The following is a 15,508-nucleotide window of genomic DNA, read 5'->3' as shown; positions in this document are numbered from 1 at the left end:
TAGAGAATGGCAAAAATCACTTCATAACTTAGCTGGAGAATGCTAACTGCAGTTCAGAGGGATGTAAATACCTGGTATTCCATGTATAACCTTTACCTGCAGTTTCCTTGATTCAATATACTTCACAATTTTAGGACATGATGTTTAATATTTTGAATACATTTTTCAATGTCCAGTGACTTTTATTTACTCTAAGCTGAAGGAGGTCATTGCTTGGTTAATTAGATGGAAGATTCAGTTTATTGAAAAAAGCATTGCCCTAATTGTTGAAAATACTATGTTGGTAACTTAATTAGTTATATTAGTAGAATTCTGGTGACTGATGGAAGGTCTAATTAATAGTTTACTCTATAAATTAAAAAGAACTGGCAAAATGCACAAGAAAATTGCTTATGCGGGAGTGCGTGATTAGATTAGTGGATGGTGTTTTCTGTAGCAACCTTTCATCATTAATTTTTTAAAAAATATGGTACCTGTTCTATTAGTGACCTTATATTTTATTTCACTGGTTGCATGGCATCTGTACAAATAAGGAACATTTCTAATTAAAGAATGGTTAACTGGGAGGCTGCTCATTCTATCTGTCTAGTAGATTTTTTGAAGCTTCAGCATGAGTTTGTTAAACTGCTAACTGTTAGGGTTTCTTTGCCTTAATTTTGAAGGGATGTTTTGACATTGGATTTTTCTCCTTTCGCTGTGATGCGAATCCTTTTATTTTTATTTTCCAGCTGGGCAGATGCACAGACCCAGATTCAAAACATTGCTGCATCTTTTGACCAGGAAGCTGCTGCAATTCTCATGGCTAGATTGGCAGTGTACAGGGCAGAGACAGAGGAGGGCCCTGATGTGCTGAGGTGGCTGGACAGACAGCTTATACGACTGGTAAAACGAGCTGTACTGAATGACTCAGATGGGTTTCTTGCAGACACATACTGTTCAGTGATAGTTTATTTTAAAATAAAAGTAAAAAATGAACTGAATGCTTAATTTCCACCTGAGGTTATACAGAATTAACAAAGATTTTCTATTTTAAATTTAAAAAAGAGTAGATGTGTTTTCAGTTTATTTTTCATGTATTTTCATTTATTTACGTTTCTCAACATATCATAATTGCCAGGAATTAGGAGAAATTTTAGCATGTGATTAGCAGAAATTAAAGTTTTCTCTACTTTCTGTTGTCTGTAATAATATTGTAGAGTAAATAGTTTTTGCCAAAAAAAAGGCAAAGTACCTAGAAAACCATATGGATTTTTTTTTCAAGTTCCATTTTCTGTTTGTTTTTAAAAATGTATTTTAATTTTAATTTTTAAGTAATTAATTATTAATAATTTAAAAATTTTCTTCTGGACTGTTTAATTGTCTAGGTCTGCTTAGTGATTTTAGAGGGAAAAACAACCAACACACGAAGTTCTTAAAGCCTCTTATATAAGAAAATCACTGCTTGTTAAAAAGAGAACTTGTGTCTGTTTTTGCTAGGTTTCTGTTTGTTTACAAAGCTGCAAGCACCACAAATCTTGTGCCTGTTAAAACCAAACTTACAGTAATGGCATGACCATGCAAGTGTATTTCTTAATATAGATTTTCTTTCTTGTTTACTCCAGTGTCAGAAATTTGGAGAATATCACAAGGATGATCCAAGCTCTTTCAGATTTTCAGAAACATTTTCACTTTATCCACAGGTGAGTTTGTATATAGAAAGGTTTGTCTATAGGGATGGAAGAGAATGCTCAGTGAAGAAAGAGTCCTTGCAGCACTGAGTACAATAAGGCATATCAGGATGAACAGACCCCCTGCCCCTAACTACTGTCTGGCATGTGACATTAAGAAAATCACTGATGTTGTCTGTGCTGCTGTGTCCCCTTTTGTCCTCTGCCCTTACAGTTAAATGTCTAACTATGTATATTTTTTGTTTCTCCTACAATGAAATCCTTATCTTGCCTGAATTTGTAATTCATATAATGGCACTTTTAAAAGGGCTGCTCTAATGAAGAAATTCAGAAAACATGAGGAAAATAAACAGATTTGCTTTATTGTTTCTCTCCCATATGATTTATGATACTGACCAGAAAAGAGACACTTCTCTGTGAAGTGAACTTGACCTTGACTGTATTAAACTTCGAATAGTTTCTTTGCTAATAATCCATTCTGATAAATTTCTCCCTTCTCATAGCTCCGGATACTTCACTTCACTTTTGGACTCTTCACGCACTTCCATATTTCTGTTTCAGTTATGTACTAATCTGTCTGTAGGCATTATGTGTTGTGTAGAGATTGAATCAGCGGGTGGAGAATTTGTTTCAGCAATGAAAGCATATGCTTTTACTAGCAAAGTTTGACTTTGCTGTGGTTAATGTTCCTTTTTCTGTTCACGTGCTGTAGCTAACTTAGTTGTGGAACAGCAACCTCCCTCACAGAAATGATAGAACTTACAGTAAAGGAAGCATTTTAAAGCTGCTTTGTAGGTTTACCCATTCTGATACCTCTCTTCCTGTCATGGGAGTGTGTAAAAACTAGCAAAGGTGCCTATAGAAATTCAAAATGTTAAAGGAGCTGGAATTCAGTTTTGTTGTGACATTGGTCTCATACAGTTTGTGGAAAATATATCTCTGCTTGTACAACTATCATTTTGATCTGTCAAAGTTCAAAACAGTGGTTCTTGTTTTGCAGTTCATGTTTCACTTGAGAAGATCTCCTTTCTTACAAGTTTTTAACAACAGTCCGGACGAGAGCTCCTATTATCGTCATCATTTTATGCGTCAAGATCTAACCCAGTCACTTATCATGGTTCAGCCAATTCTTTATGCCTACTCTTTCAATGGACCTCCAGAGGTATCAGTAAAATAACTCCATAGTGGGTTAAAAGGTACTTTGTTGAGGAAGAGCTGATTGCTGTCTTCACTGTTACATGTTACAAAATGTATTGGTTTAAAATTTATTGTATGAGAAATAACATTTAATTTAAAGCAGCTATGAACAAGGCATATCTCAGAATTTTGATGTAGCAGTCTTGAGAACAAAAGTCACATTGTAAAGAGGTTAAGGATGGTACTTTTTTGTTAGTTTTTGAGAGCTTTTTTTGGCTTTGTGGAGCCAGAATGTAAATATAAACAAAAATTATTTTTATTTGAAAATTTATTTCTTTATGATTCTATTAAATTTTTTTAAAATTTAGTTTTTAAAAATATTTTTTACTTGAGGTTTTTTTTTAATGTACAAAATTTCCTCAATTTTATTGCCTTAATCCAAAGCTTCTAATTTTAATATGGTTCCCATTATGTGTAGATTTAGTACAGAACCTTCCAGCTGACCTTGTCATGGCACATTCTGTATAAACCTAAAATAAAAAGCTGGTCTTCCAAGAAGCTTCTGAAGGAAGTGTCAGGCACTTCTTTGTGTCAGAAGACAAAATGAAAGTAGTTTGTTACATAAAAGAGAGTGAGGCGGTAAAGACAAACATAGTAGTCAAGGATCTTGGCAGGTTGTATTTCTAACTTTTTTTAGGATTTTTTTTTTTAGATTATTCATGAGGATATAAAAAAAGACTTTTAGAAGTGGAGTTCAAATGAAAGTAATAAGGTGGTTTGTGAAGAGCAGCTTGCCAAGTCTCCCACATATGAAAACCAAGTAGTTCCATTGGTGATTGAAGGATAAATATGATTTAACAGGAGCTGATGTCTCAGTGTAGAATGAATAATATTTGTTTCTTGATTCTTGGAATAGTTAACATTTTTGTTATGTATAGTAATACTGATCCAGTTAAATTATATAGCACTGATACAGTGTCACTACCCTAAAAAGGTGACTGAAAACCTTAAATATTAGATTTCATAAATCATGAGTATTTACTATATACAGTATTGGGGGATATATAGGCACAGTACTAATATGCTGCAAGAAGAAGACTTAAAAAAAACCCCAAACAACCCACAAACCCTATCTTACACTTGAATAACTGCTGAATCCTTGTGCATTGAAATACAATTCAAATTAAAGGCCTTGTATGGGTAAATACAGAGGTACATGAAAGACTAGTAAAGTGCATAATAATGAAAGGGGTTTCAGCTCTTGAATACATTTTTTATTACTTTCATGAAGTTTCAGATATAGAATCAGGCAGGATAACTTCAGAATGAAATTATGTGGGTTGCAGATGTGTAACATGAAAAGGAGCAAATATGGAGCTTTAGTAAGTGATTGAAAAAGTTCCTAAGTTACTGATTAAAAAATCTGACAATGCCATATGATTGGTCAATTCTGCATCAGTTGATACATTTTTAATTTATTTTTAAATCTTAGCCTGTTCTTCTGGATAGCAGCAGTATTTTACCAGATCGCATTCTCCTTATGGACACCTTTTTCCAAATCCTTATTTATCATGGAGAGGTAAGAGTTGTCATTTCTTACACAAATACTCTTTTTCTGTAGGAGTGATACATTATGGAAATCACTGGAAGTCAGGCTCCATTCTCATGCACCTACAGTGCTTGACCCTCTCATCTGCATGCTGACAGCAGAGTCCTAGTTTGTGTTTGTAGTTTGGTAGTTTAACATGTCTGTATGCAGATATCTGACATGACTTGACATCTTGGTCCTGTTTCTGATGACGAGTTTGAGATGAATTAGCTTTAATATGCACAGTATTTTTTTAGATCAATATCTTTCCTACTTTAGAGAGTGTTGTACCCTGCCTCCCCCTCCTCCCCACTTTTCACTCATTTATTTTAGACCTTTAAATTGGTTCTTCAGGGATGGGTAGTCAGAGCACCAAGTTTATAGTTACCCTTTGTCTGTACTGTCCTGGAGGAATGGAACTGCTCCGGGCAGTTTGGTAGATAGACATTCCTTAGTAATAAAATTAAAGTGCTTGTGACTTGTTACTGCTCTGCCTCCCTGGAGGAATTGAGCTGCTGCTTTTTACTGCTGCTGCTGCTTTGCAATTGTAAATGGTTCATAGCTGAGAATTTGAAAAATACTATTCTGGATCGTGTCCTTGTAGCTGCACTGATAAAAATATTTACTAAACTTCAACACTTCTTAAGTAGCAGAATATTACCTCATTGTTGTAAGGTGCTGTCAGCAAGCAGCAGTGGTGGGCTGCTCCCTGAGGGAAGGGGAACGGGGGCTGAGCGTCACTGCAAGGCAGGCAGGGTCTTGTCACTGAGGACCTGTCCCCAGTGTACCTGAGCAAGGCAAGCAGAGGAGCTGTGGGCTGTAGCCAGACTCAGCCTTCAGTCCAGATCACCAGACAAGTTCATGGGGATGAGGCAGCTCCAGGTTCTGGCCATGAAGTCCCTGAATGGGAGGATCCAGATCAGTAGGTACATGGCCTGGTCCAGGCCTGTAGCTCAGGCAGGAGCCAGGAATGAGACCTCAGTTTAAAAGCAGCTGCCGAGCAGAGGAGGGAGAAGCCCCTACTGAGGGTCCCTCCAGAGCTTTTCTAGCAGCCCCTAGCAGGGCTTTTCTAGCAGCTGCCTGTGTCAGTGAGCTGACCTTGGACAGCCAGCTTCTCTCCTAGAGGGTGGGGAGGTTGTGCTACAGGCTCTGAAATGTATCAGTATAAATACTTATTTCTTATGTGTCATAGACATGCATATTAGAGAAGTGTAAATAATATCTTTGATCTCCTCCAAACAAAATACTTGGCACGTAAAAGATGACAAAAAAAGAGGAAATACAAATCGACCACAAATTGTTAAGAGTTTGAAAAAAAATCTAGTAGCATATTACCTGCACATCTTGGCTTTTAAAAATTAACTTGCATACTATAGGGCAGAAAGGGATGAGTAATAGAAAAGAGGCCAGCAATGGCACATTCTCCTCTGAAAAGACCTGTGTATCCTCTAAGAAAGTTTGGTGAATCAGTTCTAAACTTCTTTCATTCCCCTGTCCCCAGACCATAGCACAGTGGCGTAAGTCAGGGTACCAAGATATGCCAGAATATGAAAATTTCCATCACTTGCTACAAGCTCCAGTAGATGATGCCCAAGAAATTCTCCATTCCAGATTTCCAATGCCCAGATACATTGATACAGAGCATGGAGGAAGCCAGGTATGGTGAAGTGTATGTTATATAATCTTGGAAATATGTTAGTAGTTTTGTGAGATATCTTTGGTAGTAAACATCCATTTCTCTGCTAAAATATACATAAATTGCAAATCAATGTTTTGACTCTTAAAGCTTTTACAGAACAAGAAATTTAATAGTAGCTTTCTCCCTAATTTGTGAATCCTGCTATGTATTACTGTTTTAATCATTCTGACTTGAAGTCTCAGATTCTTTGTGTAAACTGTGTAGGACAGAAAAGGCAGTACTTGTCTGGGTCTCTGAACCAATACCAGAATTACTATTGGTGTCATTTTTTAAAATCTTATTAATTGTTGATATTCACATTTGCCTTGCTAGTGCTTGAAAAAGACAAAAGCTTACTTTCAGCTGCATCAGAAAGTTGTTAGCAGGTCTTCATTAGAGCTGTGGAATCAGCAAGTGGCTTTATTTACAGAGGTGCTGTTTGCAGTGTCTGTATCTCTGGATACTAGAAATGACATATTTCATACATATGCAATTCTTTTCTGAGTGCAGGAGAGTTCTGTTTGAGAAGATCAATTTCTTTCTTTGTTTTATTTTTTTAAAGGCTCGATTCCTGCTTTCAAAAGTAAATCCCTCTCAGACTCATAACAACATGTATGCGTGGGGACAGGTGAGTATGAATCTGCTGATGAAGCTTGTATACGTGATTTTTCCCCCTGTTTCAGAAGGCTTGTGAAGTGGCACATTAGGTACATATAAGTAATAATGCGAAGTTTTTGAAACTGAAAAAGAAAGGCAGTTTTGGCCTGATGTGACCAAAATTACAAAAGTTAAGAAAAATGGGCTTTATTTCTTCAGACAGAAATGATCTGGTTTACTATTTTAAGCTTCTGTTAGGCTGCTTTCATGTCTAGCCTACTTTCTTAGACAGTATTGTCTTAAGACTATGGGTTTGATGTTTGCCTGACAGAGCCTCTCAAAGGACTTTGACTGAAACAGTTTTGCAAAGTTAAAAGCAGATATTTTGTTGAGGCAACAGATAAAAAGATTTGGAATAGTCACTGATAAGTGCACTTACTGCCTTAGAACTAAATATTCTGAGGCTAGACAATGATTGATTAAACTAAGTATACAATTTACAATTCATTAAGCTTAACTTCACCAGTAATTAAGTTTAGTTTCATTCTGCTTAGTAGCAGAGATGCAGATCTTACCAAACAGTGTTTCTGCTTTGGAGGGAGAGAGGAGCAAACCCATAAGCCTGTCTAATTAAGTTTAGTTTCATTCTGCTTAGTAGCAGAGATGCAGATCTCACCAAACAGTGTTTCTGCTTTGGAGGGAGAGAGGAGCAAACCCATCAGCCTGTCTGAAAGGTAGAATCATATTTTTGTCCACACCACGATAGAATTAGAATAATTTTATACCTGCTGTAGTCAAATAGGATGCTCCCTGTTGCTTCTGTGAAAGATGTAAGAAGGGCAGCCACTTTATCATTTTCATATTGGTGGGTGTGTTCTTTCATATATAAATGAGTGACAGTGAGGGTTTAGGCAGCTTTGGTTAGGCTGAGCTGTCTTGTGGATGAAAATTGCTCAAGGGCAGAACAGAATAGTAACACTTCAGTATTGCAGCCTTGTGTTGTTATCTTCCTGTCCACCTGTATCACAGAGCTTTAGATCTCATTGCTCTCAATACCTTCAAAATACTGGAAATGAAGATGCTTTCTACACATGAAGTCTAAGGGACTTTTTTGCAATAGGGGAAATAAGTGTTGAAGGTAGTTATAAGCAAGAACTGGAAAATACACTGATGCCAGTGTACTGATGTTTTCCAGAATTTCTGTGGCCTGGTTGACCAGGAATCAGTTTTCAGTTCTTGTCTTTAGGAAAAAATTTGTGTTCAGAAATTAAATGTTCTATAGCAGCTTGTATTCTTGAATGGTGCATCTCTGTTCTGTGATCTCCTTCCACATTTATCTTCTGTAGTGAGTAAATGCTAGTGCAGTGTCATCTTCTCATGCAAATCTAATGGCATCAGACATTTGAAGCTACATATTAACTGTGCTCTTAGTGTATCTTGCTAAATGTTGTACAGAATTGAAGTAATGAGTGAGAAAGCTCTATAGCAATTTTATGGCAGTCACTTTGTCAAATAAGTTTTATCAGGCTACGTTTTCATAGGGATGAATTTATTCTAATGAAGCTTCTGGCAATGAACATCACTGAGGTCCAGAGTGAAAAAACTTGAAAATTTTGTACAGAGTCAGGTCCAGCACAATTTGAACACAAATCCCAAATTCTTTTGTTTCCAAAGTTGGTAATCTAACCAGCAGTTCATTAGTGCTTCTCTTCATCTTGTTTCCCCTCAACATACACACAAATGCTCTAGTTTAGAAGGTCTTATTTTTAATTTAAACATTACCTGGAATTTTTTGAAGTTTCCGCATTTCCAGCAGTACAGGACAACTGTTTTCTGTTTGTTTGATTAATAATCAAATGAAACAGTATTCCAATTGTAAATACAAAAAAGAAATCTTCAGCTGATCTGTAAGATAATGTTTCATGCTGGACAGGTGAGACTGATACATCTTGCAAAAGATAGCTGTCCATTTTAATGCTGAAAAGAATTCAGTTCTAGGGTAACATAAGAAATGATGTATTAACCTCCCCAGAGTCACTGCACTATGTGTGCTCAAGGTAATATGCTAGTACTTGATATGGTAGCATTTGCGGGTTTTTTTTGTGAAAAAAAATTGAATCAAGTAGTAATTATGAAATGAGCAGTGTTATATCTGGGAGAAATGTAAAACTGGTTTGCGGCTTTCTCTTTTTTTCTCATGACATTCCTGGATTGTTTCATATTTTATTTTGTGTGCAACTGAAAGTCCACATTGACCTGAAGAGGGCACCCACACACCACTGAAAACACGCTTCAGGAGGTGATTGATTGCCTAGTTTGGTTTTTAATATTCTAAGTAAAGATTTTCTTTAACCTTTAGCAGGCAGGTGCCTAAATAGTATAGAAAGCATTTTCAGAAAATAATGATAAACTTTTTGTGCATCTCTGTTATGTGGTTGGTGTCTGAAGATGCAGTTGAAATTTTCAAAAAGGGCCTGTGAGTGCTGATTGACAGTTGCTGAACATGAGCCAGTGTGTGCCCAGGTGGCAAAGAAGGCCAGTGGCGCTCTGGCTCGGATCAAGAATATTGTGTCCAGCAGGACCCAGGGAAGGGATTTTCCTCCTGTGCTCAGCACTGGTGAAGCCACACCTTGACTCCTGTGTACAGTTTAGGGCCCCTCACTGCAAGGAGGACACTGAGGAGCAAAGCTCCATTTCCCTTTCCTGGAGTGTGTCCAGGAAAGGGAAATGGAGCTGGTGAGGGCTCTGGAGCACAAGTGTTGTGAGGAGTGGCTGAGGGAGCTGGGGGTGCTTAGTCTGGAAAAGAGGAGGTTCAGTGGAGACTGTATTACTCTGCACAGCTACCTGAAAGGAGCCAGGTAGGAGCTGGTCTCTTCTTACAGGTGACCAGCAACACAAAAAGAAAAAATTGCCTTGATATGCCAGAGGACATTTAGAGTGGATATTAGGAAAAATTTCTTCATAGGAAGGGTTGTCAAGCATTGGAATGAGAGGTCCAGGGAAGTGGTAGAGTCACCATCCCTGGAGGTATTTAGGAGTTGTGTAGATGTGGCACTTTAGGGACATGGTTTAATGGTGAGTTTGGCAGTGCTGGGTTAATGGTTGGACTCACTGACCTTAGAGGTCTTTTCTTCATAAATGATTCTATGATTCTTATATAAGAGAGCTCAGACAGCATTTGACAGACTTGGAGGTAGAACTTTAATCTCATCTTGCTGCCATCAGATGATAGCTAATTTAGTGTGCCTTCCCTGAGAGTGGCTGTGTATCGTAGTGATCCAAGAAATCTTGCTGCACTTGGATTTGTCTCTTGGTTGTTCACTGACAACTGTTTCTGGCCAGGTTGCAGAAAAAAGCATCTCATTAGGACTGTTGAGTTCTGAGCATCGTCATTAGGACTTTTGTGTCTGTGTTTTGGAAGACTTCACAAGAGTTCCGACAGGTCTGGTTTTATTTGGAAATATGGATGCTTAGTACCTTTGAAAAGGTTGAATTGTTGAGCTGTACAGGAATTCTTCCTGTATCTATAAATGGAACTAGTGGTAGACTGGTCTCAAAAGACTTAAGGGAGTCACTGTGTAATATTTGCAGAGTTGCCAACTGCTTGTTTATTTTGACTTTGTTAAATTTGGTAAATTTTTTTAAAAATGGTAATTAAAACATGACCATTTTGAGCTTCTTGGATTTGTGAAATTGCAAGAATCCACCCAAAAGGTTTTTTCAATTATTTTGTGATCTGATTGCTCGTGACTTTCAGCTGCTTTTGGTCTTTCTCTGAGGTGGTAGAGAGCCACAGTAGAGAATAGGCCCACCTCTCTTTGGGAAAGCCAGATGACCTTCACTTGGTGTCAAATCAGACCCTTAGGGGATTTGTTTACTTCTTTCACCATTTTGATATGTCTGAGCTTCACTGACAGATACTGATTTGTTGGTTGTGTTATTTGCATATTACTGTTTCTCTCCTTTTTGCTCTACTGAGGCAGCAATGATGCAGGAACTGTGCTGTGGAAATTTTATTTACATGTAGAAGTTTGTAAATTAATATTTGGCAGCTCTCAGGTTTTGTATGGCTGGTGTAAAGATCTTGCTATAAAGCAAGTCATTGCTCTGTGTGTTAATGGAAGAGAATGTAGTTGTGGTTTATGCTTGAATTCATGTAAATGTATGAAAATTTATGTAAATGTACAGTCTGCTGGGTTTTTTTGTCAGAATTTCAGCAATGATATGCTTCTAAGATCTTGCTAAATTTATTAAATGTTTATTCAGTGGAACATATTGTGTCTTAAAATGCTTTTTCTTCACAATGTGTATAATCAGTTCTCTTTTTTTCCCGTATTTCATAGGAGTCTGGAGCACCCATTCTTACTGATGATGTCAGCTTACAAGTATTTATGGATCATCTGAAGAAACTCGCTGTCTCAAGTGCTGCCTGAAATTCTGCAGTGCATTAGAGGCACAGATAAACTGCAGCCATATTTCAGCTTTTTTCTCCTTTACCCTTTTCCATGTCTCTCTTGACAGAGTGCTCTGATATGCACAAGCTGCCTGACTAGATGTAAAGCAGTGTTGTTTTCAAAGAAAAGCTTTGTTATCAGCAAATGTTTTAATGTGAACTGCAGTTTGTAAAAATTACAGGTAGTAGATTAAGTTATAAGCAAAGGAAAAAGAGCAGTCATTTTGATTACTGTGATACTATAATTACTTTGAGATCATTTGCAACAACTTTGACATGTGATTTCAGTTTCTTGTTTGAAATGGTTGGGGTTGATTATGCTCTGCAGTACAAAGGCCCATTGAACAATAAAGGAAATCTTTGGTGATGTCTGGCTTTCCAGACTGCCATGTGATTACTTTTGTTCACTTAATCTGAGCCTGAAGTGAACAAAACAACAACAAAAAGCCTATAAGAATAGTATTAACTCAGTCTTTTGATTTAGGCTGATGAACTTCTATTTCCTGCAGACATATTACTGTTCATGAGTTGTTTAGTTTAGGGGTATTAATTTCAAGTATTTCTTCCCATTTACCCAATTTGATTCTTTGGGAACAGAGTTTTTCTTTATTTTAAAATAAAGATTTTGAACTAAAAACATATAAACTCCACTGTTGTACAGAGTTTAAATCCACATGTATTTTGACCAAAGTATCAAACACAGTAACAGGTGAATATGCTAAAAGTTAACACTTTCAGCTTGAGCAAAGAAGAAAGCCTACACTACCAAAATGAACTAAGAGAACAAGCTTGATTTTTGTCTTCGTGAGTATAGTTAAAAATAAAACTTACCTTTTTTATTATTGCCTTATAATGTTATTACACTAATGCATGACACTGCACATCTGCTTTTTGTTTCTGCATCTTTTTTGTTATGAATTCAACAGGCTTTAGTTCTTGTTGAAACAGTATTACATAGAATATGATGTAATTAATTTGGAATTTAGTTCATACTTGATTTTTTGAGGAGTGGATAAATTAGTAGGCTTTCCCATTTACTTGTTGAAGTTTACACATAAAATATATGTTTACATTGGTAATATAACATTTTGACAAGCAAAGATGTGAAGTGTGGTAGTGGGCAATAAAAAATGTGCCAAGTCTAAAGAAATAGAGAGTTCATAGGAAATTCAGTTGTTTATTGGTGTGATAAACACAAAGATGGTTTTTCTGTTTTCTGTTAATTCTTAAAAACTTGATTCAATCATTTGCTCTCCATTTCTTTGATCTAAATGAGATGATCTCCTTTTGCCTCAAAACAAATAAAATACATGTTTTTTCTCTCACTTTTTGTATTTATTGTGCTGGTTTCTTTCAGTTCTTGAAATGAACTGTGGAAATAAAGGTGGTAGTGATAAAATTTAGAATAACTTCACTTTTTTTGTTCTTGTAATAATTGGTATCAAACTAATTTTACTTCCAGTAGTTAAATTAGTTAACTAATTTTAACTACCTAACTAATTTAAACTAATTTAAATTAGTTAACTACTTTAACTCTTTTTTTTGTAACACTAAATATGTCCAGTTTATTTGATAGCTAGGTAGTTTGTCTTATAAATAAATTCATTACCAAGTCATGAAAATGAATGGGTTTTTTGTGGTTTCCTTCCTACCCCTTTTGTGGAGGGATAAAATGTAAGAAAATAGTGCAGAAGGTAGTCTCACACCTGAGGAGCTGCAGCTGTACTTATCACCAAAGATTAGGAACAGGCCTGCCCTTAATAGGCCACAGCTGTGTCCAATAAGAAGATGAGTGCTGCAAAAGAGTGGGTTAGCTGGTGAAGGAGAGAGTTGGAGTTTGTTGGTTGTGCTGTGAAGAAGAAGGAGTAAGTGCTATGAGGAGCAGCACATGAGAAGTCACCGAGAAGGCATGGAACTTTTGAAATAAGTTGACAACACCCTTTAACCAGCTTTCACATTTTAATAGTTCTTTTTTAATCCAATTTCTTAGCAACATTAGCTTATCAAGTATTTAACATTGCCAAATACTGTTTTGAAATCCAGGTATGTCTGATGTATCACCTTTTTCCTTCTGCTTATTCACCTCTTCCAGAGACTCTGGTTAGTGAGCCAGGATTTTCCTTCTGAAGAAGCATGTAGATTCTTTTCAAAATGTCCACATCTATCCATAGGCTTGTAACTCTTACTACAGGCTCCACAATTTTACCAAGGATTGAGATCAGGGCTCATCAGTCTGTAAGTAGTAGGATTCCCTCAACAGCCCTTTTTGTGGATGAGAGTGACATGGGCAGTGGTCTGCCAGTCATCTGGCACAGGGACTGTCTGTAATGGTACTTACAAGTGTTCACTGGCCATCCAGTCCTGGTAACTTGTAACATCTCCTTCATCTACTTGATTCAATACCTCTTGCACATTGGCATAGGTCAGGTGAGCTACAGTAGGAGAAGGAAGCCATTTGTTCACTGAGAATTGATCAACATTTTAAATTAATGTGTTTTTAGGGTTGTGCTATGGGAGAAAGGGGTTTTAAAAAAGATAAATTACTACAATTTGAAGTCCTCGCTAGTGTCTGTATTACTGGGTTTCTTAGTGAAGAGTTTCTACCAATCTGCAATATTCATGACACTCAAAGCGGATCTATTTATGATTCCTTTTAACATTTGATTTTGGCTGGAAACAGATTGGAAATCAGATGAAGAGTTGGTCAAATGTTTTTGAAAAAAAGACTTGGAGGCGCTAACCTTCTGCAGAATAACAGATAAAATAGTTCTGACTGTTCTGTTAAGTACTGGCAAGTTAAAGACTGAAAATTATCCATGGTAAATCAGAGGTAGGGGAACAAGCAGCCAGGTGCTGCTTTCTTCATGTTGTTAGGTAGGCTGTGGGTTTGAGAACAGTGCAAGATCTGTTCTTGGTCTGAAGTTCCTCACTTGACGTGTAAAACTGAAGCATTGCCATCTGGGAAATACATTTGTCTCAGAGAGCAACATGGGAGATTCTGAAGTTAAAATTTTGCCAGGATCATAAAATCAGATGGAGCTCACAGCAATATAGCAGCTGTTCCTGTTCTTTGATGTTCTTGTGTCTGGTGTTAGGACATATAGAAAAGCACATTGTGATTGACAGTGCTTACATAGTGCCTGGTCTATGAGGTGCTTAGTTCTAGCCTGCTGTCTGTTTCTCTGCACACCTTTACAGGCTGTACATGCTACACAACCATCTAAATTTTTGTTCTCTTTCCAGTACCTTAAGTCCTGAACTCGAGTCTATTTATTATGGACTATGGCGCATATATATATGTATATAAAATTAATATGTATATGCCATTAATGTGTTTAGATCAGCCCACAACACAAAGCTCCTATTGTCAGTGTCTTAAAGATTAGGTAAAAGTTTTCTGGACCTTGTAAGTGTGAGAGCTACCCTTCGTTCAGGAAGAGAAATGGTAGTTAATTATTTTGAAACAAGCCATTTAGAGCAATAGAAGCCATAATCTAAAGTATGGATGATAATTTAATATGTATAAAAACCTTTAAACTCTGGAGTATTTCTGACTGGACCTCAAAACCAGAATCTTTGCCATCCACATAGATTTAGGTATGCTGGAAAGAAGGTCACCTTGGCCCCTTGGCTGCTCCTGCTTCACAGGACTGGGGCAGTCAGCGTGTTAAGAACCTCTGGAAATACTTGACAGTAACTTAATCTGTTGCACTACAGCTTCAGGATCTCTCTTTTGTTGGTTTCTTTTTGGGGTTTTTTTGGTTTTTTTGAGAGTCTGGGATTGATTTTTTTAGCTACTCTCAGTTTTGTCTTTTCTTGGTTTTTTAATATCAACTGTTAATAATTTGCTTTCCTCTTCCTGAGGAAAAAGTACTGGATTGTTAAGTGTATACTGTCTTCTCTTGCTTGGGTGGGATAACTCCCAGGTTTAGACATAGATTTAACAAGGTCAGCCAAAAGCTGAAGTTAAGTTGCTTAAAGGCATGTGGATTTGCCTAGAAATACAAATACTGTTAAATTCCTAGAACTTCACATCTTGGTGTGTGGAACTGTGACATCAATGAGAGGTCCTATGGCTGCCATCAGTGTTAGGGAAATGGCATTTCTCAATGTTCCTTCTTTTCCTTGGTTAAATAGAAAAGTTGGTGAACTGTGATGACAATTCTATCCTATTCAACCAAATCTGAGGCAAATTATTAGATTATCTTCTGTCAGATTGTGAAGCACAATAGAATTGAGCTCAGTTTAGCTTTTGCATTTTGTGTTCATACAAAAGTTAAATGTTACATGAAAGCCAACAAGCCTGAACAGAACAGATGGAAAAATTAATGAAGCTGTTGCTCTGCTCTGAATTTAATCTAAAATCTTGTTTAAAATAGCAGATTGTT

General features: G+C 36.8%; 1 protein-coding gene across 1 annotated transcript in view; it reads left to right on the top strand.

The window, feature by feature from the left end:
* The window catches only part of SEC23A (Sec23 homolog A, coat complex II component), a 28,362-nt gene extending 15,917 nt beyond the window's left edge, over nucleotides 1-12,445 (top strand). The window contains exons 14-20 of the mRNA XM_030949670.1: nucleotides 729-882; nucleotides 1,602-1,679; nucleotides 2,668-2,829; nucleotides 4,297-4,383; nucleotides 5,894-6,049; nucleotides 6,633-6,698; nucleotides 11,011-12,445. Of these exons, the coding sequence (XP_030805530.1) occupies nucleotides 729-882; nucleotides 1,602-1,679; nucleotides 2,668-2,829; nucleotides 4,297-4,383; nucleotides 5,894-6,049; nucleotides 6,633-6,698; nucleotides 11,011-11,100 (793 nt within the window). The 3' untranslated portion in view covers nucleotides 11,101-12,445. The remainder of the gene's footprint in view (nucleotides 1-728; nucleotides 883-1,601; nucleotides 1,680-2,667; nucleotides 2,830-4,296; nucleotides 4,384-5,893; nucleotides 6,050-6,632; nucleotides 6,699-11,010) is intronic.
* Nucleotides 12,446-15,508: the final 3,063 nt, after the last annotated feature.

Source organism: Camarhynchus parvulus, chromosome 5 (assembly GCF_901933205.1).
Source record: "Camarhynchus parvulus chromosome 5, STF_HiC, whole genome shotgun sequence".
NCBI lineage: Eukaryota > Metazoa > Chordata > Aves > Passeriformes > Thraupidae > Camarhynchus > Camarhynchus parvulus.
This window is presented reverse-complemented; position numbering and strand designations above follow the sequence as displayed.